General features: G+C 45.1%; 1 protein-coding gene across 2 annotated transcripts in view; it reads right to left on the reverse strand.

Moving 5' to 3' along the window:
• Positions 1–1,994: 1,994 nt before the first annotated feature.
• Positions 1,995–19,683, reverse strand: part of raver1 (ribonucleoprotein, PTB-binding 1) — a 51,899-nt gene continuing 34,210 nt past the window's right edge. The window contains exons 7-17 of one of the 2 annotated variants that reach the window (XM_072490830.1): positions 18,398–18,484; positions 16,003–16,111; positions 13,400–13,671; positions 13,011–13,089; positions 12,277–12,467; positions 11,461–11,532; positions 10,965–11,045; positions 10,376–10,447; positions 9,380–9,502; positions 6,396–6,473; positions 1,995–4,982 (exon numbers count right to left, since the gene is read on the reverse strand). In XM_072490830.1, the coding sequence (XP_072346931.1) occupies positions 4,836–4,982; positions 6,396–6,473; positions 9,380–9,502; positions 10,376–10,447; positions 10,965–11,045; positions 11,461–11,532; positions 12,277–12,467; positions 13,011–13,089; positions 13,400–13,671; positions 16,003–16,111; positions 18,398–18,484 (1,311 nt within the window). In that variant the 3' untranslated portion in view covers positions 1,995–4,835. The remainder of the gene's footprint in view (positions 4,983–6,395; positions 6,474–9,379; positions 9,503–10,375; positions 10,448–10,964; positions 11,046–11,460; positions 11,533–12,276; positions 12,468–13,010; positions 13,090–13,399; positions 13,672–16,002; positions 16,112–18,397; positions 18,485–19,683) is intronic. The other variant, XM_072490831.1, reaches the window with a different exon arrangement.

The following is a 19,683-nucleotide window of genomic DNA, read 5'->3' on the forward strand; positions in this document are numbered from 1 at the left end:
TTATATCCTTACTTTTATATTCTATACCTCTGCCAACAAAGGAGAGCATTCCATATGCTTTTTTTTAACAACCTTGTCTATGTGAACTGCTGCCTTTAGGTTCCCGTGTACCTCTCCGCCAAGATCACTCACTTCCCCAATCCCATTTATTGTGTACTCCCAACTGTCTGACCTCCCTAAAAGCATGATATCACACTTCTCTGTATTAAATTCTCTGTGTTAAATTCCATCTGCCACTTTATCGCCCACTCCACCAATCCATCTATATCTTTTTGGAGATTATAGCTATCCTCTAACTGTCCACTACACGGCCAATCTTCGTGTAATTTGCAAATTTCCCAATCGTGCTCCCCAAGTTCACATCCAAATCGTTAATATATAACACGAACAGTAAGGGTCACAATACCGAGCCCTGTGGAACACCACTTGAAATAACTTTCTATTCGCAAAGGCATCCAATGACTTCTGCGAGGTTATCGCATGGGCCTGCAGTATAGACTGTCCCCAAGATAGGATGATTGCTATCTTCATTGATTTATGCTGGTGTTATTTCTGTTATCTACAAATGTGTTTCTGCATGAGCAATGTTTTAATTTTAGCAGCCAACTTAACTGCAGGGCATCACAGCTGAGTCGGACTCACATGACTGTAAGAGCATGTCAAAGGCTGGGAATTCTGTGGCGATTCGCCATCACCTGCTCCCCAAAGCCTGTCCACTATCCACAAGGCACGAGTGAAGAGTGTGATGGAATACTCTCCACTTGCCTGGATGAGTGCAGCTCCAGCACAAGAAGCTGGACACCATCCAGGACAAAGCAGCCCACTTGGTTGGCACCCCATCCACAACATTCATTCCAATGCAGTGTCAGGTGCACTGCAGGAACTCACCAAGGCTCCTCTGACAGCACCTTCCTTCACTGTCACTGGGTCAAAATCCAGAATTTCCTCCCCAACAGCATGGTGGGTGTACATACTTAGAACATAGTGCAGAAGGAAGCCATTCGGCCCATCGAGTCTGCACCGATCCATTTAAGCCCTCACTTCCACCCTATCCCCATAACCCAATAACCCCTCCTAACCATTTTGGTCACTAAGAGCAATTTATCATGGCCAGTCCACCTAACCTGCACGTCTTTGGACTGTGGGAGGAAACCGGAGCACCTGGAGGAAACCCACGCAGACACGGGGAGAACGTGCAGACTCCGCACAGACAGTGACCCAGTGGGGAATCGAACCTGGGACCCTGGCGCTGTGAAGCTACAGTGCTACCCACTTGTGCTACCGTGCTGCCCCACTTTTTAAAATGGAAGCCCCATCTGCTTAGAACTTAGACATACACCACATGGACTGCAGCGGTTCAAGAAGGCAGCTCACCACTGCCCTCTCAAGGGCAATTACGGATGGACAATAAATGCTGGCCCAGCCACCGACATCCGTGAAAGAATAGGAGGCCAAATCACGGAGTGTCTTTAAGACAGAGATAGATAGGTTCTTGATTAATAAGGGGATCAGGGGTTATGGGGAGAAGGCAGGAGAATGGGGATGAGAAAATATCAGCCATGATTGAATGGCGGAGCAGACTCGATGGGCCGAATGGCCTAATTCTGCTCCTGTGTCTCATGGTCTAATAAATAAAAACCATGTAACTATATTCACATTGACTGGATGGAGATCAGGAGCAGGAGCCACAGCCAATTGCTCTCCATTTCAGCCCCAGTGCTCCCAGAGTAAACATGTTGCTTTAGGTGAGATCAACAGGTCTTGAATCCAGGACAGTTCCACACTGGGCAGTAAAGTTACTGGGCTATCAGGGGTCAGAACGGTGCTGAACTGTACTTTGAACTGACTCAAAACTAGGAATAGATGTATCAGATTAAGGAGATCATTAATCACTTCAATATTCAGAAATCCACAATACTATAATGTAGAGAAGGGAAGGATAACGACAGTGATTGGACAGATTGAGAAATGTTTAAAGGAAACAAGAAACCAAATTAAGAGCAATTTCCAATTTTATTAGAGATGTATACAGGACTCTCCAAACATGAAATTGCATTAGGTTCCGACTCAATTAAGCAGTTGAATGTATGTCCAATGATGAAAATACTCACTTTTCAGACTCTTTATGCCACCTTTGATCCCCACAAAAGCTGCAGGGCTCTGATGTACTTGAAGCAGCTACAAACAAGCGAATCTCTGGGTGACTGGCCTCAAAAGCATAGGGAAGGGGCGGTAAGAAAACGTGAAGTCCATCCTCCACCTGCACACAGTTAAAGGATTGAATGACCTACGCCTGTTCCTCGGATGGTGCAGCTAAAGTCAGGGAGACACTGTGGGAGACAGCCCAAGAATATTCACACCTACTTCAGACACAATCTGCACATCCTGTCCTCTGGAGGACGGTGTGTGTAGAAATACCCATTTTAATTACAGAAATTGTCTCCAGATTTTGCCCCCCTAACCCCAAGATGCTCCATGATCATTTGTTATAAACAAACCAAGACTGTCAAACAGGGTTCCAGTATAAAGAGTGCAGCTGAGCCCAGTCCTTTACACACTCTCCAGCAGGGGTCACTGCATAGCAATTCACACAGGAATCTGTCAATTTAGCCTTTCACTTCCTAACTCGAGGCTAAGGGACTGATCTGACATGTTAAAAATGGCTCACGGCTCTCACGTGCCACAATGACTTATCCTTTACCGAGGGGTTGAGCAAGTGAATCACAGACAGGGAGGGTCAATAAGCAGATCGTGGCTACAATTGGTCAGAGTGAAGTCTAAGGCTCATGTCCTTCATTACCTTAGAGTTTCTTAGTCTGCAACAATAAACGAGGGCAGGGTCCAGCTTAGGCTGGAGTCTTCTACAAACTGAATGTCAACTATCACCATCTGTCCATTCACAAACTGAGTCCCTCATTTCAATGAAAGTACAAGTTCTGACATGGACCCCACGCCAATTGGAGGGGAGGGAATATTGGCTTGGCACGGTCTGGCTATCGACTTGGTCAGAATTGGGACCACTTGCCAGACACGCCCAGCCCGAGTGCAGCCTGGAACAGGATCGGCCTAGCGAGTCAAAGCACTGAGCATTGAGTTAAAGGACTGGGCACGACACCTCGATTTCCTCGCATTAGGAGCTTTGTTTTTAGTGATGTATTTTAGCGGTGAGGCTATTACAAATATCACACTCCATCCTCTCCATGCACCATGTGCTTGTTTACCTGAGACTTCACTCATCTGCACTTGTCTTTTGGAGGCTGCAGAGTGTGGGGAGGGGGGAGAAGAGAAATACGAAATGCGCCCAGAGATGTTGCTAACCATCTGTTTCTTGCAGTTCTCCCTGTTCTCTACCCTTCCACACCCGCCTCAACCGTGGGCATTGGCAGTCTTTCAAATCCCAACATCTGAAAGATGCAAACTGGACAAATGCTCAAGAAAAACCTGTTTCCTTTCAACTCCAGACTCAAACACAGGAACTGGGGCGCAGTAAAATGGAGGAGGAATTTCACCGCCAACTTCAAATATTAAGGCAAAACAAGTTTGTTTACCAGACACTACACACAGCACAGGCGGTTAACGTACTGCAAAGTATCTTCCTGAAGCTTTAACCAGCACACAGTATCCAATCAGAAACTAGAGTGAGCAGTGTCTGCCACCGTTGCTTCTATTTACATTGGATTGATTTTAAGGTTAGAGTCCCAATCTTTCTTGTTCACCCTCTTGTCCAAACCTAGTGGAAAACTGGTTGGCATATAAGTTCCCCAAGTTAACAGACATCAGGAATTCAACATCGAACGTTTTTGTAGAATAAAGTTGTCAGTAAGTTGAAACAAACAGTAATGTGTTCACACGTGCCAAATAAAACAGGAACAAAATTAGTTACCCCGACTACTTTGATTTTTTTTTAAAAAAGGAAAAAAGGGGACAAGTGTGCAACCCTTTTCCTGCAAATAATTAACGAAGAAAAAGGGGCATTTCTAAATCAAAGGCAAATGTAGATTCACAGAATTAAATGAAAAGTTTAAGGAAATACATTGAAAAAGATTTTAAGTGGGATATGCAGAAGGACTGAAAACAAAGCAGCCATGGGCAGATGGATCTTAAACTATGGATATTGCGCAGTGCAATTCAAAGAAAGTAAAATAACTCACTGAATTAATTCCAATGCCTTGGGAAATGTGTGAAGGAAATTGCACAGAATCAGAATACAGCAGAGAAAAACCATCAACTTATAGGGGTTGGTTTTAAAGTAAAATATCGGCTTAAAATGCTGATCTATTAAGGTTGTACTATGCTGCAGCAACACCATCAAGAAGTTGTTTTCAGGCTGGTTCTACAGAAAGGCTCACAGCCCTTTATAAATGGGGATTGTTACTGGGAGAATCTTTGCAGCCACCTTTAAGCATTTTTAAACTTGGTGGAAAGAAAAAAAAAAAACGCAAAATTAACACTGAACTAATGAGGGAAAGGGTTCTTCCATAGATCACCCGCCAGCTCACACCAACTGGTCCCACAGTTCAACTAATAACAATGAGATAGGCGAGAGAGGCAGATAGTGATTTCCACCTCACTGCTCACTCATTTCCCTCAATAATGGGAATCTGCATGTTCAGAGATACATTGTGATATTTCTGTGGCTGACATTCATGGGTGTCACATTGTCACGTGTCTGGCCTTCTGCATACCCTAACTTCACAGGTAAAAGTTTCACCCTCCTCCAAAAAAACTAAAAGACTGAATTGTTTTGACACAGAGATTAAAAACGTCTGTACAAGATTTACACCCTTAAGCGAAACAGAACCATGTAATTCGAGATGGCAACACCAGGTCTCCAGCTAAAATATCCTCTTCCTCTTCAGGTAAGAGTCAGCGTAGTGGCCACCCAGGCCTTGCGAGTGCTGTCCAATGTAGCCTCCCTCTGGGCTGGGCTCAGGTGATGGGATCAGGTGAGAAGCGCCCCGCTTGTGACCAACAAGTGGCGCCTGGAACAGAGAGAATTAAAGTCAACTGAAGGACAATTTCAATCAACCCCCATCCCACTCGTACCCCTCTCCTCCACCTAAACTTTCGACCAGTGCTGACACAGGCTTCAATTTAACAGCATGGCCAATCCACCTATCCTCCACATCTTTGGGTTGTGGGGGTGAGACCCACGCAGACAGGGAGAATGTGCAAACTCCACACGGACAGTAACTCGGGTCCTCAGCGCCGTAGGCAGTAGTGCTAACCACTGCATCACCCTGAAGAGACCTTGCCTAGTAATTCTAATGGGTGTCTGATGTTCACGCATAATATTGGATCCAAGGAAATGAAGCTGAAACTATAACACACTAATGTGCAATGATCTGCCTTTTAACCCTGAGAAAGTCCATTTCATTTTTAGGGTTTTACTGGAGGTATTTTCTGCTTGGGTTCAGTTCTTTGAATGAGTGAGCCTGGGTGCTTTCCTACCCAATATCTTGGTCGTTTGCAGAGAACTCAGAAAAGCTTCAACACTGTTAGCATTTTGGTTAAAAAATGTTTGTGTGTGTGTAATTTTCCTGGAGTTCTGCCTCTCTGCTGTCATAGCGAAAGGGCAGCTGATATGGCAGGTCCTGTATGAATAACAGAGTGGTGCAGTTACCACAGAGAACCATTGCATTCTTAACTTGGACGGCACGGTGGTCAGCATCGCTGCCTCACCCGCCAGGGACCCGGGTTCGATTCCAACCTTGGGTGACTGTGTGCGGAGTCTGCATGTTCTCCCTGTGGTTTCCTCCCACAGTCCAAACATGTGCTGGTTAGATGGATTGGCCATGCTAATTTGCCCCTTAGGGAGTTACAGAAATAGGGTGGGGGATTGGGCTCAGGTCGGGTGGTCTTCGAAGGGTCGGTGCTGACTCAATGGGCCGAATGGCCTCCTTCTGCACTGTAGGAATTCTATGATATATTTCCTTTCTAAAAAGGAAGGTCGCACCACCCCTGACCAAATCCAGAATGAGGAACGTCCCTCAGAGTTCGGACACGGTTATTCCCAGTACATCGTGCAACTCTGCTGATTCTCCCACCTATAACAGATTGGTTCTACTCTCTGATGTCCCATGAGAAGGTGGTTAAGATTATTAAATCTACAGGTGGATTACGCTTCACAAAACAGTCTTTAATTGAATACCTATTAAATGGATGAATTTAAATCCTATTTCAAAATTTGAATTCTAAGGAAGCCACAATTGAGGTTGTAAGTCTAATGTTTGAATGCACAATCCTGAGAAACTCAGACCATTGCCTATTGCACAATCCTACACCAGACAATACTCCATTAAACTGGATCAGGAGATCGCTCATTGTAGTTACCATGCCGTGTGCAGAGGCACAATGCAAAGACAATGAGAGAAATAGAGCAATCAGATGGTTACCTTCAGCATGGGGCCTGGCGGAGAGTTGGAAGGACGAGCACCCAAGAGTCCTGCCCCAGAACTCAGCATTGGATTTAACTGCAACACAGTGGACAACAGTCACATCTCCAGCTCTCAGCATCACAATAATTTCAGACAGTGTCAACAATTATTCTGCATTTACACAGGATTTGAAACACTAAGTGGAAATACTATCGGTGACAATGGGGAAATGGCAGACATGTTGAACAATGACTTTGCCTCGGTGTTTACAGTTGAAGGAGGACAACTTGTCAGAAGTCCGGAAAAAAGTATTGTCGATAGAGGATAGGAATTAATACAATTAACCCAAGTACAGCATCAGTAACTAGAAAGTTAATGGAACTAAAGAGTGACAAATCCCCAGCACCTGACTGGTTCCATCCGAGGGTGTTAAAGGAAGTAGAGGACCACATTGCAAATGCCCAAACTATAATCTTCCAGAGTTCCTGAGATTCAGGAATAGTCCCTCTGGATTGGAAAATTTCACATGTCACTCCACTTTTTAAGAAGGGTGAAAGGAGAAAACCAGGGAATTACAGACCGGTTAGCCTGAGGTCTGTGGTGGGAAAATTGCTGAAGTTTATAATCAAGGATGGGGGGACTGAACACCTCGAACAAATGTTGGTCAGTGAGGGAGAGCCAGCATGGATTTGTGAAGGGAAGGTCATGCCTGGCTAATTGAAGAGGTAACTCAGGTGAAGGACAGGGGAATGGCCGTGGATGTTATTCACACGGACTTCCAGAAAGCATTTGATAAAGCCCCACATGGGAGACTGTTAACTAAGGTGCAAGTCCACAGAGTTGAGGAAAGATTATTGACACTGTTAGGAAATTGGCTGAGTGGCAGGCAACAGAGAGTGGGGATAATGGATAATTACTCTAATTGGCAGAAGGTGACCAGTGGTGTACCACAGGGATCAGTGTTGGGGCCTCAATTATCCACACTATTCAAGACTTGGATGATGGCATAGAAAGTCATACATCCAAATGATACAAAGTTAGGTGGGTATTGTAGACAGTCTGGATGATGGCATAAAATTGCAAGGAGATATTGACAGACTTGGTGAATGGGTAAAATTGTGGCAGATGGAATTCAATGTAAGCAAATGTGAGGTGATCCATTTTGGACCAAAAAAGGATAGAGTAGAGCACTTTCTGAATGGAAAGAGGTTGGGTACAGTGGATGTTCAAGGAGACTTGGGGGTTCAAGTGCATAGATCCTTAACATGCCACGAACAAGTACAGAAAATAATCAAAAAGGCTAATGGAATGCTAGCCTTTATATCTCGAGGATTGGTGTATAAAGACACAGGAGTTATGCTGCAGCTTTACAAAACCCTGGTTAGACCCCACTTGGAGTCACTGGGAGCAGTTCTGAGCACCACACCTTAGGAAGGATGTTTTGGCCTTGGAGATTCTGAAACTAGGGGCAATAGTCTAAAAATGAAGGCCAGACCGTTCAGGAGATATGTTCGGAAGAACTTCACTCAAAGGGCGATAGAGGTTTGGGACTCTCTCCCACACACAGCTGTTGTTAATGGAGTGAGGTCACAGATCAGCCATGATCCCATTAAATGGCAGGACAGCTCGAGGGGCTGAATGGTCTACTCCTGATCCTATGTTCCAAATTATTGGCTGCTTTCCTTTGTCAAACGGACATTTAAATCCTTGGAGTATAATGTGGGAAAATGTGAACTTGCCCACTTTGGCAGGAAGATTAGAAAAACAACAAATTATTTAAATAGTGAGAGATTGCAGAACTCGGAGGAGGAAATGCGAGGCTCACTCATCGACAGAGATGGCAAGTCGTGATTATACAAAACGGTGCCCAGAGAAATCTCTTCAAGACACCGCCACACCAGTCCCCATGCACCTGGACATTTCCTGGTGAATTAGATTACCTAACACAGCATCAAGGCTAGTTTAATGATGCTAAACTCATGAGCTGTCAAATTCTACTGGCTACTTCGTGCACTGACAGAAGCTAAAACCACTTTGTGGCATCAGTTGACAAATCACAGACTTGTTCCAGTTCAATGGATAACGCAGCAAAATGGTGAACTGAATTTAAAATCCATGACTAAGCTGCTGGTTAGAAGGAGGACCCCAGCAAAGGGAGAGGGTAAACCAAGAACTTCCTGAAGTGTCGTTTCTCTTGTCACATGGGGGAAGTCAGTTCAGTCCTCAACACCCGCCCAGATTGGGGATGTGCCTTCAAGCCTGACACCAGCAAGGTGCCACGGGATTACAGAACCATTCTTTGAGGATATTAAACAAGGATCCCATCCATCTGTTGATGTGTTGACTGGTGGAAGAGGAAGAGGATTTCATGCCATCCTGATAATCTTTCCTCCCTCAACAAACAATTGCTGTAAAATAAGTCACTGTACACGATGCACCTGGACATGTTTAAGGATCTTGATCTGGTGTTAAAATTAATTTTAGAACCAACATGGGGCGCTAGCGGGGTATGGAGGATTGTATCAGCACTTCACCACCCCCAGCTTTCCACAGAGACAGGCGACCGACAGCCTCACTCCTCCCCTTACTGAAGTCTGGCTTCACGTCTGGCACAAGCCCCATTTCATTACACTTTAGCGGAGTTATTTTAACTGTGGCGAATTCCAGTCAAGTTGGAGTCTATCCGCTGTGAACATTCACACACGGACTCTTTCCAGAGGATATGTCACTGGACAATCAACCAGGAAGAGGATTCCTAACTGGTTCACCCTCGAGTGAAATTGCCCAACCGTGGCTGCAATCAGCTAACCAATCATACACTGGGAGGGGAAACCAAAATATTAAAATTGGAAGATGGGATATTAAAATGATCTGAGCATCCCAGTTAAAATGTGCTGCCCTCACAGTTAGAGAACGATGTGTCGCCTAGGGTGCAAATAAACCCTGGTTATTAGTTAATAAAGGAGCGTCACAAAACAGTCTGCTAACAATTGGTGCCATACCTTGCTGGAGTAGCCCTGTCGCAGCCCAGCTCTTACACCACTGGTGAAATAGGATGTGGGAGAGCTGGAGTACATGGAAGGGGCGGCAGGCTCCAAATCATTGTATCCACTTGGTGTTGATCGCTTAAACAAGGAACAGAACGTTAACAATCTTACACTTTAAACAAAGTTCAACAATTTCCAAATGACTGCAATTTTAAGAGAACTTCCGACCAATCCAGGAGAAACAGCCAATAAACCTCACTTTACATTGCCCTTGTTCTCTCAAGGTTTATACCAGGGTGCATCTAACCAGCCCATGTCACCTGTTGATGCATCTTCTGAATGGCCATTCATATGTAAACCTGGACAGTTACATCCCTCAGGCTGAACTCCAGCAAAACTGTCTCAGTCGGTGTCGACGCACATGCACTGGATGAGGATCCAGAATTAATAGGTTGATTAGCCTGAACCCATTCTGAGGTTAAGTGTAAAGAAGTTTTGGAGAATTCTAAATTATCATAGAATTTACAGTGCAGGAGGCCATTCGGCCCATCGAGCCTGCACCGGCCCTTGGAAAGAGCACCCCATTTAAGGCCGCACTTCCTACCTATCCTCGTAACCACATCTAACCTTTTTTTTGGACACTAAGGGCAATTTATCATGACCAACCCACCTAACCTGCACATCTTTGGTCTGTGGGAGGAAACCCAATGCAGACACAGGGAGAACGTGCAGACTCCACACAGACAGTGACCCAAGCCAGGAATCGAACCTGGGACCCTGGAGCTGTGAAACAACTGTGCTAACCACTGTGCTACCCTGCTTCCAAGTAAACTCAGAGGCCAAGGATCAACCTGGAAAAAGTCTTTATGACTGTATGTAATGCATGTTTCCCAGATCTGTTACTAGGCAACTCAAATGTTCTGCACAATACAGAGAAACTGGAGATATGGTTAATTAGCAATCTTGAGTCTGGGGAATAATTTAAACTGTTTATTTAATTCTAATATTTACCTCATTTCGGTCAGATCCATATCCTTCATGTCCAGGGTCCGGCAGCAGTGGGTATCGTTCCATCTCCCTTTCCTAACAAAAAAAAACCTCAAGTGAACTTGGATTTTCCCTCCTCGAGGCATCAACTCCTTATTGGGGCATCGGACAGGTTTTACTGACAGTCCACAACTTTTTCAACTGGTCATTATTGGAAGCAAGTGCCGTCAGGCTATTTGACTACACCGTGCACCTTCGCCAATCCCTTTGCAGCAGCTGACAGCAAATGAGTGACTGTTAGCCCTTCCTGCGGAGGCTGACAGTAGTTTGCCAACTCCAGCCTGCCAGAGATGAACAGACTCAGCAAAGGCCGAAGACTGGGCTGAGGACGGAGCTGGGAATGTTCGAAGTCTTCCGAGCTCCCAACAACAGCAATGACTGAAATCAGTCACTGAACTGCCCCGCCCTGATGGACTGTATTCAGTAAGAGGAGCTGCAGTTACTGGTGGCTGAATTTAATAAGGCAGAGTCACCAACAAAGGGAGATATGAACCAGTTAACACGGCGCTCTGAATGCTGCATTCTAATCGTCAACTTTCTATGCAAAACCTACCTCATTTCGATCACGTGCGTAGCCCCCCATTCCTCCAAGGCCAGGGTCACGGGACATTGAATATCTCTCCAGCTCTCTTTCCTAATCAGGAAAAAAACCTCAATCAGACCATTCATTTCACTGGAGAAACAAGTTTTCTTTGTCAAAGCCCATAATCGCCTGGTACTTCCCACAGATTCCTGCTGCTACCTCGCTCAACCAGCCTTTGTACAAGTGAATCTCAGCAAGGCTTGTCACAGCTGTTTAACTTCACAGAATCCAAGCTAAACCTAGTTCCTCACCATGCAGGGCACTGGCAACGAACACGGAGCCCAGCCCAGTGTACAGAGGTTCCTGATTACAGCCCTGGTAAAGAGTTAACTCTTATAGTCTGGAGAGGAAATCCAAGGTCCTTCAGCCTGTAAACTGAGCTAATCTATCCCTAGATCCTACAGCACCCAAGCATCCAGCAGCCTACACCAGACTTCCAATCGTCGATGTCCTTTATAAGATTTACCTCGTTTCTGTCACGACTGTACCCTCTTGGCACAGGATTGCGTGATGGTGGGTAGCGCTCCATTTCTCCTTCCTAATAAAATAAAATTAGAATGTTAACTTAAAAGAATAGTCAGTTTTGTCTTAAACTTTCTGACATAGTTACTGGAACATGGGCTGTTCAATTTCTTTCAGTCTTCACGATAAAGACAGGTAATCTGATGTAATAATAATAATCGCTTATTGTCACAAGTAGGATTCAATTAAGTTACTATGAAAAGCCCCTAGTCGCCACATTCTGGCACCTGTTCAGGGAGGCTGTTACAGGAATTGAACCCGCGCTGCTGGCATTGTTCTGCATTGCAAGCCAGCTATTTAGCCCACTGTGCTAAACCAGCCCCTATGTGATGGGTATCCATGGGCCAAACACAAGCCTAACCCTCAATGGTTTAACTTGAAAGACAGCACCCTAAACCTGGCAGCGTTCCCTCAATACTACAGTGAATACCCCAGTGCACCTGAAAAGTCACAGCGTGTATAGTTTGCCAATATATTACCAAATTGTGAGTTTCACATGAAAAAGGCAAATACTTTGCCACAGTAAAATTGAAGTGACCAGCCTCCCCAATGTGTCTTACTGCTCTGTGGATCAGTTCCCTAAACAAACAGATGATGGGAGACTGGAAATGAGTGTTGGCAACAGCAGCAGACAAACACTGCACCAAATGTTTACTCAGTAATAGGAACTGAACAAGACCGATGGGTGTGGTTGATTATTCAGATAAAGGATTCCACTGATTGTGACAAACTGCCAATAGACAATATATTCCAAACATACCTGTTCATAGTCCCTGTAAGAGTGATTGTAATCATCATAGCTTTCAAAATTCCCATAACTCAACTGGCTGCTTCCGGACTCCGGATAGTCACTGATGCTGGATCCCTGCTGACCTCTGGAGATGGAACTGGGATAGTTTCCCAGAAGACCAGTGCTCTGGCCATAAGACATTGAGTTGCTGCTAGAATCACCTATGAGAGATAAAGAGCATTTTTAATGGCAGCAGAGAACCTGGTAATGTTGTGCCTCAAGAGCTGTGCCTGACATGGATGGCTAAGGTTCAAAGTTCAGCAAGCTTCAGGGCGTGTGACGGACTGGCGTGTGCAGAATGGAAGAGGGACGGTGTGCAGAGTGGGTGGCATCCGTGAGGAGGGTCAGGGTGGGGAGATGGCAGGGGTGATGGGTACTAGGGAGACAGATGGTGAGAGTGGCCTGCGCCGAGTGGCTGAGAGCAGGTGTGGCACAGATAGCGAGGGGCTGAGACATATTGGGGGGGGGGGGGGGGGGGGGGGGGGTAGTGCAGGGCTGCTGTGCAGAATGAATAAGATGAGATGTAAGGGTGGTGGGATAGTGGGTTCACTTAGTTATAGTTTGAAGCAAAATGTTTTCAATCCATAGTTTGACATTCGTTGCAAATATGTTGAGGAAAAATGCAGCATACCAGGAGCATCAATTATTACATGACCCACACCCTCTAATGCCCATTAATATCAAGCTAACCGTCTGCTCCTTACCAGGGAACACACTTTGCAGATTGAGATATGGATTCTGAGGCATTCTGAAGTCTTTTGGTGGTTCTCCCAACAGTGATGGCTGCAACAGAAACATGGCAATATATTTACAGAATATTCCCTCATCGCTCTCACTACAAACTCTCTGCATTATACAACAATGTGCATTTAAAACATTTCCAGCTCCGAGTTAACAGTCACAATCTAAACTCCTCAATCACATGTCTCTAATTGGTAAAGAAAGCACACAATAAATGGCTGAACAATTAGTTGCAAGGAATTGCCAATGTTTCCAACCCAGGATGTAACAGGGGAAGGTAGACAGAAGCGAATAGGGGGGAAAAAAAACCCCACTGCAGCCCCTGGAAAACGTTTAAAGCCTGGCCTCTCACCCCTGATGTGACTGAGCCAGTTTCCACTTGCGCCATGCTTTGTTTCCTCTGTTTCTTCAGATCACGGAGCACGGAGCCCAGAATGGACGTGGGGAGTCCTTGTAGAGGTGCTGGAGTAACTGGAGGAGAGATCACTTGCCGAGAATGGGGCAGATTCTCCATCATTCCCTGCATGTCTGGTGGCATTTGACCAAGATACTGCTGGGACTGCATTGTCCCCATTGGCATCATAGGCATCTTCATCTGTCCCTGCGCTCTCTCAGAATTCAGCCCTGTAAGGAGAACAAATGATGTTGAGACGACTAGCTTAATTGAGACGCCTGGTAAAGTAAAGGTAACCGTTAAATCAAACCATCCTCAATCCAAAAGCTCCATATTGTACCCAATTCAGACTGCAACAGGGGGAGGCAGACATTGGTAATTGTAATATCAATACTGCTCATCTTCTTTCTCCAGTTCAGTCCAGTGTTATTTAAAACTCAATCTGTACCAACCTGTAACGCCAGCTGCACACAACGCAGGCGGTAAAGTCCTTTTGGGTTTAAAAGCACAAGATAAAAATTCTCTACAATGGTTAGAATGAACGCTTTTCATCGATCACAGCCTGTGGGTGTTGGAAGGTCCCAGTCCTCAGAACGAGATGACGAGGTGTGTGTAAAGATGAACCGACAGGATATTGATGATGACTTTGTCGATTCAAAGCACTCTAGTTACAACAAAATTAGCTACTCAACCCTGGGATTCAATCATCCCTTATCTATTTTGCTCAACATTAATGCCATCTGAAACTCTGGAGAGATTACGAAATCTCGAAATCTCACACGGTGGTGATACTCAGTGTAGTCTGTGTCCTGGGCAGCACACTATCCTCATCCCTGTGACATTGGGAGAGGGCCACCTGCAAGCTCTTTGGGTCCTCCATATGCCTAGCTGGGACCCAGCACTGACTCCTCCCCTGCAAGCAAATTTAACTGCAAAGCAGTGAGCACACTGCAAGAGCCCCAATGAAAGATGCCGATTAGCAGATCTGACAGCTCTTCCCTCAATCAGTGTAAATTAATTGGTAGGTGCTGTGGGTTCCAGAGGTCTTCAGCCTCAGATCAGTAGCTCATGAGATTAAAGAAGGATAAAGATCCAACAGTGTGGGTTGTACCGTCCCATTTCATTATTGAACGTGGATGTTTCAGTGTCTTCCAGTTTTCCTTACAAAATCTTTCTTTGCGCGAGTCAATAAGATGATCTCGTCTTTTTTGGGGGGGCGGGCAGCAACCCACTGGTCAACAGGCATTTTTACAAAGGGATAGGCAATCAGAGGGCCTTGCGTTGCCCAACCTGTTATACTACGATTGGGCAATGAATATTGAAAAGGTGTGGGGGTGGTATAGCGGGACGGAATCCATGTGGGGGTGGATGTAGAGGAAAGACTGTAAAGGCAACAGTTTGAGTGCATTGTCACAGCTCCCCTTCTGTTTTCCCCAACAAAATAGATGAAATGGACAACAATCCGGTGGTGGCCACATTGAGAATATGGAGACAGTTTAGGTGGCATTTTAAACTGGGTGCCTCGTCAGCGTTAGCCCCAATTTGTGAAAACCATGATTTTGAGCCAGCGGTTTTGGATTTGTCCATTGGGACTTGTGGGGAAGAGGAATTTGGGCAGTTTGGTGACTTATTTGTCGATGGGAAGTTCGCTAATTGTGAGGAGTGGCTGGAGAAGTACAAGCTTCCGAGAGTTAACCAGTTTCGGTGCTCTCGGTGCAAAACTTTGCAAGTAAGGAGGTTGTTTCTTTTCCTTTCTCCACCCAACTCCCCCACCCCAGGTGTTGGACAGAATTCTCCGAGTAGTTGATGTAGGTGAGGGAAGGGTGCAGGAGATGTATGGTCGGCTGGCATTGACGGAGCAGGTCCCATTGGACGATATTTAAAGCGTCAGGAGTTATGTGGGGGAGGGGGGGGGGGGGGGGGGGGGGAGGAGAGGAGAGACTGTGTGTGGAGCGAGGCTCGATACAGAGTCAACTCCACCTCCTCAAATGCTAGACTCAGCTTGATTCTTGGGCATGAATGATTGGGGTTTTCTCGAATGTAGAGAAATAGGATAGAGGATAGGTGCGAGCAGTGCTCTGGAGGCCCAGTGCATCATACACACACGTTCTGGTCCTGTACTAAGCCTGTGAGCTTCTGGGTCTCCTTCGTCAGCACCATGTCGAGAATTCTTGGGGTTGATTGGGGGGGGGAAACATGTATGTAGTGAGAGGGGCAGCTGTTTATTTCTTATTTCAGGGAGTTGGTTCACTGTCAGATGTTAGGGGGGGGGGACATGGGACATAGGGGATTGGTTCTTTATTTTGGGTTGGGGGGGGGGGGGGGGGGGAAAGAGAGAGAGAAAGGAATGTTGCAAGGGTTGAAATCCTGTAATTTATTGTACGTATATAGATGTAAAGGTGTTATATTGACTTTTTTTTTTTTTTTTTTTAAAAGCATCAGTTACAGCATTCTGCTACAACACAGATTGGATTACACTAGCTGACAAAGCAGTGTACTGGGGGAATACATGTGGAAAGTGAGAATAGCTTCACGGGCTTCTGCATATAAATTCTACATACCTGTGGGCGATTCCCCAAGAAGGCCCTTTCCCCGTTGTGGAGGGGCTCCAAGTCCGATTGGGTTTTGCTGCAAAGCTGCGAGAGGAGATTCCCCCAGAATGCCGGGCTTCTGAAAACACAGACACACATACAGACAACACCATTCTGTAATCTGAACATCAATTGCTCAGTTTAGCTGGTTACCAAGAAAATGAAAAGAGGAGGATCTGCTTCAATCTGTTTGAATGCAGTGCTGTGTCAATTTCTGGAACATAGTGGAAAACATAACCCAACAACTCCCCATTGTGTTTATCCAACACATCATCCCTCTTACTGAACACTCTTTCTCTCTCCCCTTCTGTCCACATCAAGAGGGCCATGATGTTTCACAATTATCGTCATTGCCGCTCAAGATTTGTTTAGCGCCAAGATATTTGTTTTCCCTTCCAACATCTCCACGTTAACATTAAATTAATGGCAGAGTCTCTTGATCAATCTTGTCAGATGGTCATTATGGTGGGAACTCCTTCACTCGTCTATTCATTCCACACTCTGTTCCTTTAAAAACCCAAGCTTGCATTCAGCTATTCAGTCCGGATTTAACTCATCATTCCCGGCCACCCACCTTTTTCTTTTTTAAAATATATTTAGAGTACCCAATTAATTTTTTTTCCAATTAAGGGGCAATTTAGCGTGGCCAATCCACTGTTTGGGTTGTGGAGGCGCAACCCACGCAAACACGGGGAGAATGTGCAAACTCCACACGGACAGTGACCCAGAGCCGGGATCGAACCTGGGACCTCAGCGCTGTGAGGCAGCAGGTCTAACACACTGCGCCACCGTGCTGCCCGGGCTCCCACCTTTTTCAGCTGTGATTGCATGGAGAAAGTATGAGCCGGGACCAACATTTGAAAACATTAAATCAGTCACGACACAGAATGGCAAGAGGTGTGTTTGGGCCGGGCCGTGGGGCTTTAATGGCACCAATTAAAGATCAAAATTCAAAAGCAGCTACAACCGATTGACCCATGAGGGACAGGAAATAATCCTGACCCTGCTGTCAAGTGCAGATGTACTTTGGGCTCCGCTACGCTGCTTCCATATTTTAATTGCCAAAAGATATTCATCAAGGCTTCGTGTATGAAATTTCAACAGGAACCGATGCCCATGAAATGGCAGTCCAGCCAAAACTCAATGCTAATCTGAATGCTACCTCACAAAACAGATTTAATCCCACTCAGCTGCTTCTATATGATCAGCCTTTAAATCGGAATTCCAGGAGACTTTGCTAAAATCAGGCAGCTAGCATATTTCTCATTCTGAGAAGGAATTTGCGCTGTAAATAGAAAGCTAGTGCATAGATGGCCATGTTCTGAAAATCGGAATGCAAATAGTAGCAATGTATAAACAGTTAATGACTTGCAGTTCATTACACCGCATGCACACTTCGCATCTTTCACACTTCACTTGCTAAACTGTCATGTGCAAAGCAAGCCCTTTCTTAGCAAAGGCTATGTATGGGATGGGGAGCAAAGGTCAAGTGTGCAAGGTATGAAATATATGGACAAGCAAAGCAAAGGTTAATAAGGATTAAGTGGCATAAAGTGACACCATTCTGATTCTGCACACTGAAAGGCAGGGTAACAGAGCTGTGAAACAGTAGAGACCTTGACCGCAGTCGACAGAAAATATGACCGGATCTCTGTCAAGTCGTTGGCACAATGTCAGTGCTAATGCCTCTCAGACTTGGGGATTGCACCCAAATTCACATGGTTGAATGCAGGGTTCATTCAGAGAAATCATTCTGATCAGAGGCATGTGCATCTTTGGCGCATGTAAACAAACTGCCCCCTGCAACGTGAAATGGATTCTCGATCTATCCAAGTGGAGGGAGCAACAGATAAAAGAGAAAGAGCAAGATTCAGGACGGCAAGGGGGGGGGGGAAATCAAATGTAACAGAAACCAAATTATTATAAATCATAACATGCCAGGTGCTTGCGATGTTCCAAAGGAACCTTGCACATGATGAAAGACGTTCAAGTGAATTGTGCCTATTTTGGGGGCTATAAATGACAATGTGTAAACCACACAACTGCACTGACTCAAGATCAGAAAGATTTGACTTTATTTTTTTCTCTGTTAAACAAAACACTGAAAGCATTTAGCAGCCAATGGAGTACAGCGATCAATCATCATTGTAAACCAACAGCCTCAATAAGTCCCTTCTCAGTGACATTGATGCTTAGAATGTAGAACTCCTTTTTACAATTATTGTAACAAACAAGCCAATTGAAATGTCACCACTTAATCCAAATCAAACTGTACACAGCAAACTATAATGAATGTGATCAGTATGTGCTGTAAACACTAGGAAGGCAAACCCTAGCACGACAAGCTACTTTTTTCTGGACTTACATTGAGGAATGCCTGGTTCTCTTTATTGTGCATCAGCTGGGTCCAAACCAGATTCTGCAGAAAAACTGGATTCCCAAGCAAAGCATTCTAGGACATAATAAGTGTAGAGGGGAATGGGGGATGCAGTAGAGAATGAAAGGTCAGTCATTACATCAATAGATAAAAAGTAAAGCGTAAGAATAGTATAAGCTATTAAATCCCATAGTGCCAGGAAAAAAGCCACCTTTATTGAATAGGTCTCCATGAACTAGCCCACTTCCTATGGAGTCCTGAAAGAATCATATCCATTCCTTTGTCCATGACTAAATTTAAAGATAATGAGGCAGACTTGTACCTGTAATTCCCCATCTGAAACTATGTAGGTATGCTCTCGAGTAAAATATTGTACTGAAGTTCCGTACTTCCTCTTCAATCCATTTGACCTACCATTGCTGCCTTCAAAGCAACCACACAAATGGTGTACATGCGACTGTTTGCTTTAGCTCCGCACTGTATAAAAAATAACTTCATTGCACCATCTCTAGACTTGCCAATGTGTGGTGGTATAGCCCCTACTTGATCACGATATTGAGTTATAAAGTCAGGAAGGGTTCACATTTCATCCTTTATCACATTTTGCACCTCAGGTGTTGCTGTGATGCCTCCAGTTGTTAAGTGACCCGCTAACATTCAGCACCTAGACTCTCGCACAGTGAACAGCCACTTGGGCAGCATGCCAGGGTAACAACATCCCAGAGAGCTGGTAACCCAGGAAAGGAGAAAGAAAAAGAAAAACAGATGGTGGAGCAGGGCAGGGGAACAAATGCCAAATTTAAAAACTATGGACTTTTACTCAGACAGGTATAAAGGTATAATGGTCAACTCAACTGTCAGGATGTACACAGCATTGCTAGCTTCAATCAGAATTGACTACACAACAAGTAATTCTGGGCCAAAAACAACAAGATGAAAGGAACATCGGCCTGTTTTCTGCGATGGCATGATATTCAACATGGGAATTCAGAAACATGAAAGCGTGTTACTTTCCCCCACGAAAAAGAGAACTCCTTCCAGTGACTACGTTCAAAGCACATAGCAGTCCCAGGAATTCAGCTGCAAATTATTCTTCGCATAGTGGGTGCTGACAGTTCATCTGGGTTTTAGGCTTGTGCTTGCGAGGCAGCACTGCAAACAACTTTCCTCTGACGCCTATTAAAGGGGTCCGGAGTGAATGGAGTTTGTGCATTCTGGACTAGAATCCTTGAGGAAATTAATTCCTCATCAGCAGCGGAGTGGAGAGAGTGACC

Source organism: Scyliorhinus torazame, chromosome 27 (genome assembly GCF_047496885.1).
Source record: "Scyliorhinus torazame isolate Kashiwa2021f chromosome 27, sScyTor2.1, whole genome shotgun sequence".
Taxonomy (NCBI): domain Eukaryota; kingdom Metazoa; phylum Chordata; class Chondrichthyes; order Carcharhiniformes; family Scyliorhinidae; genus Scyliorhinus; species Scyliorhinus torazame.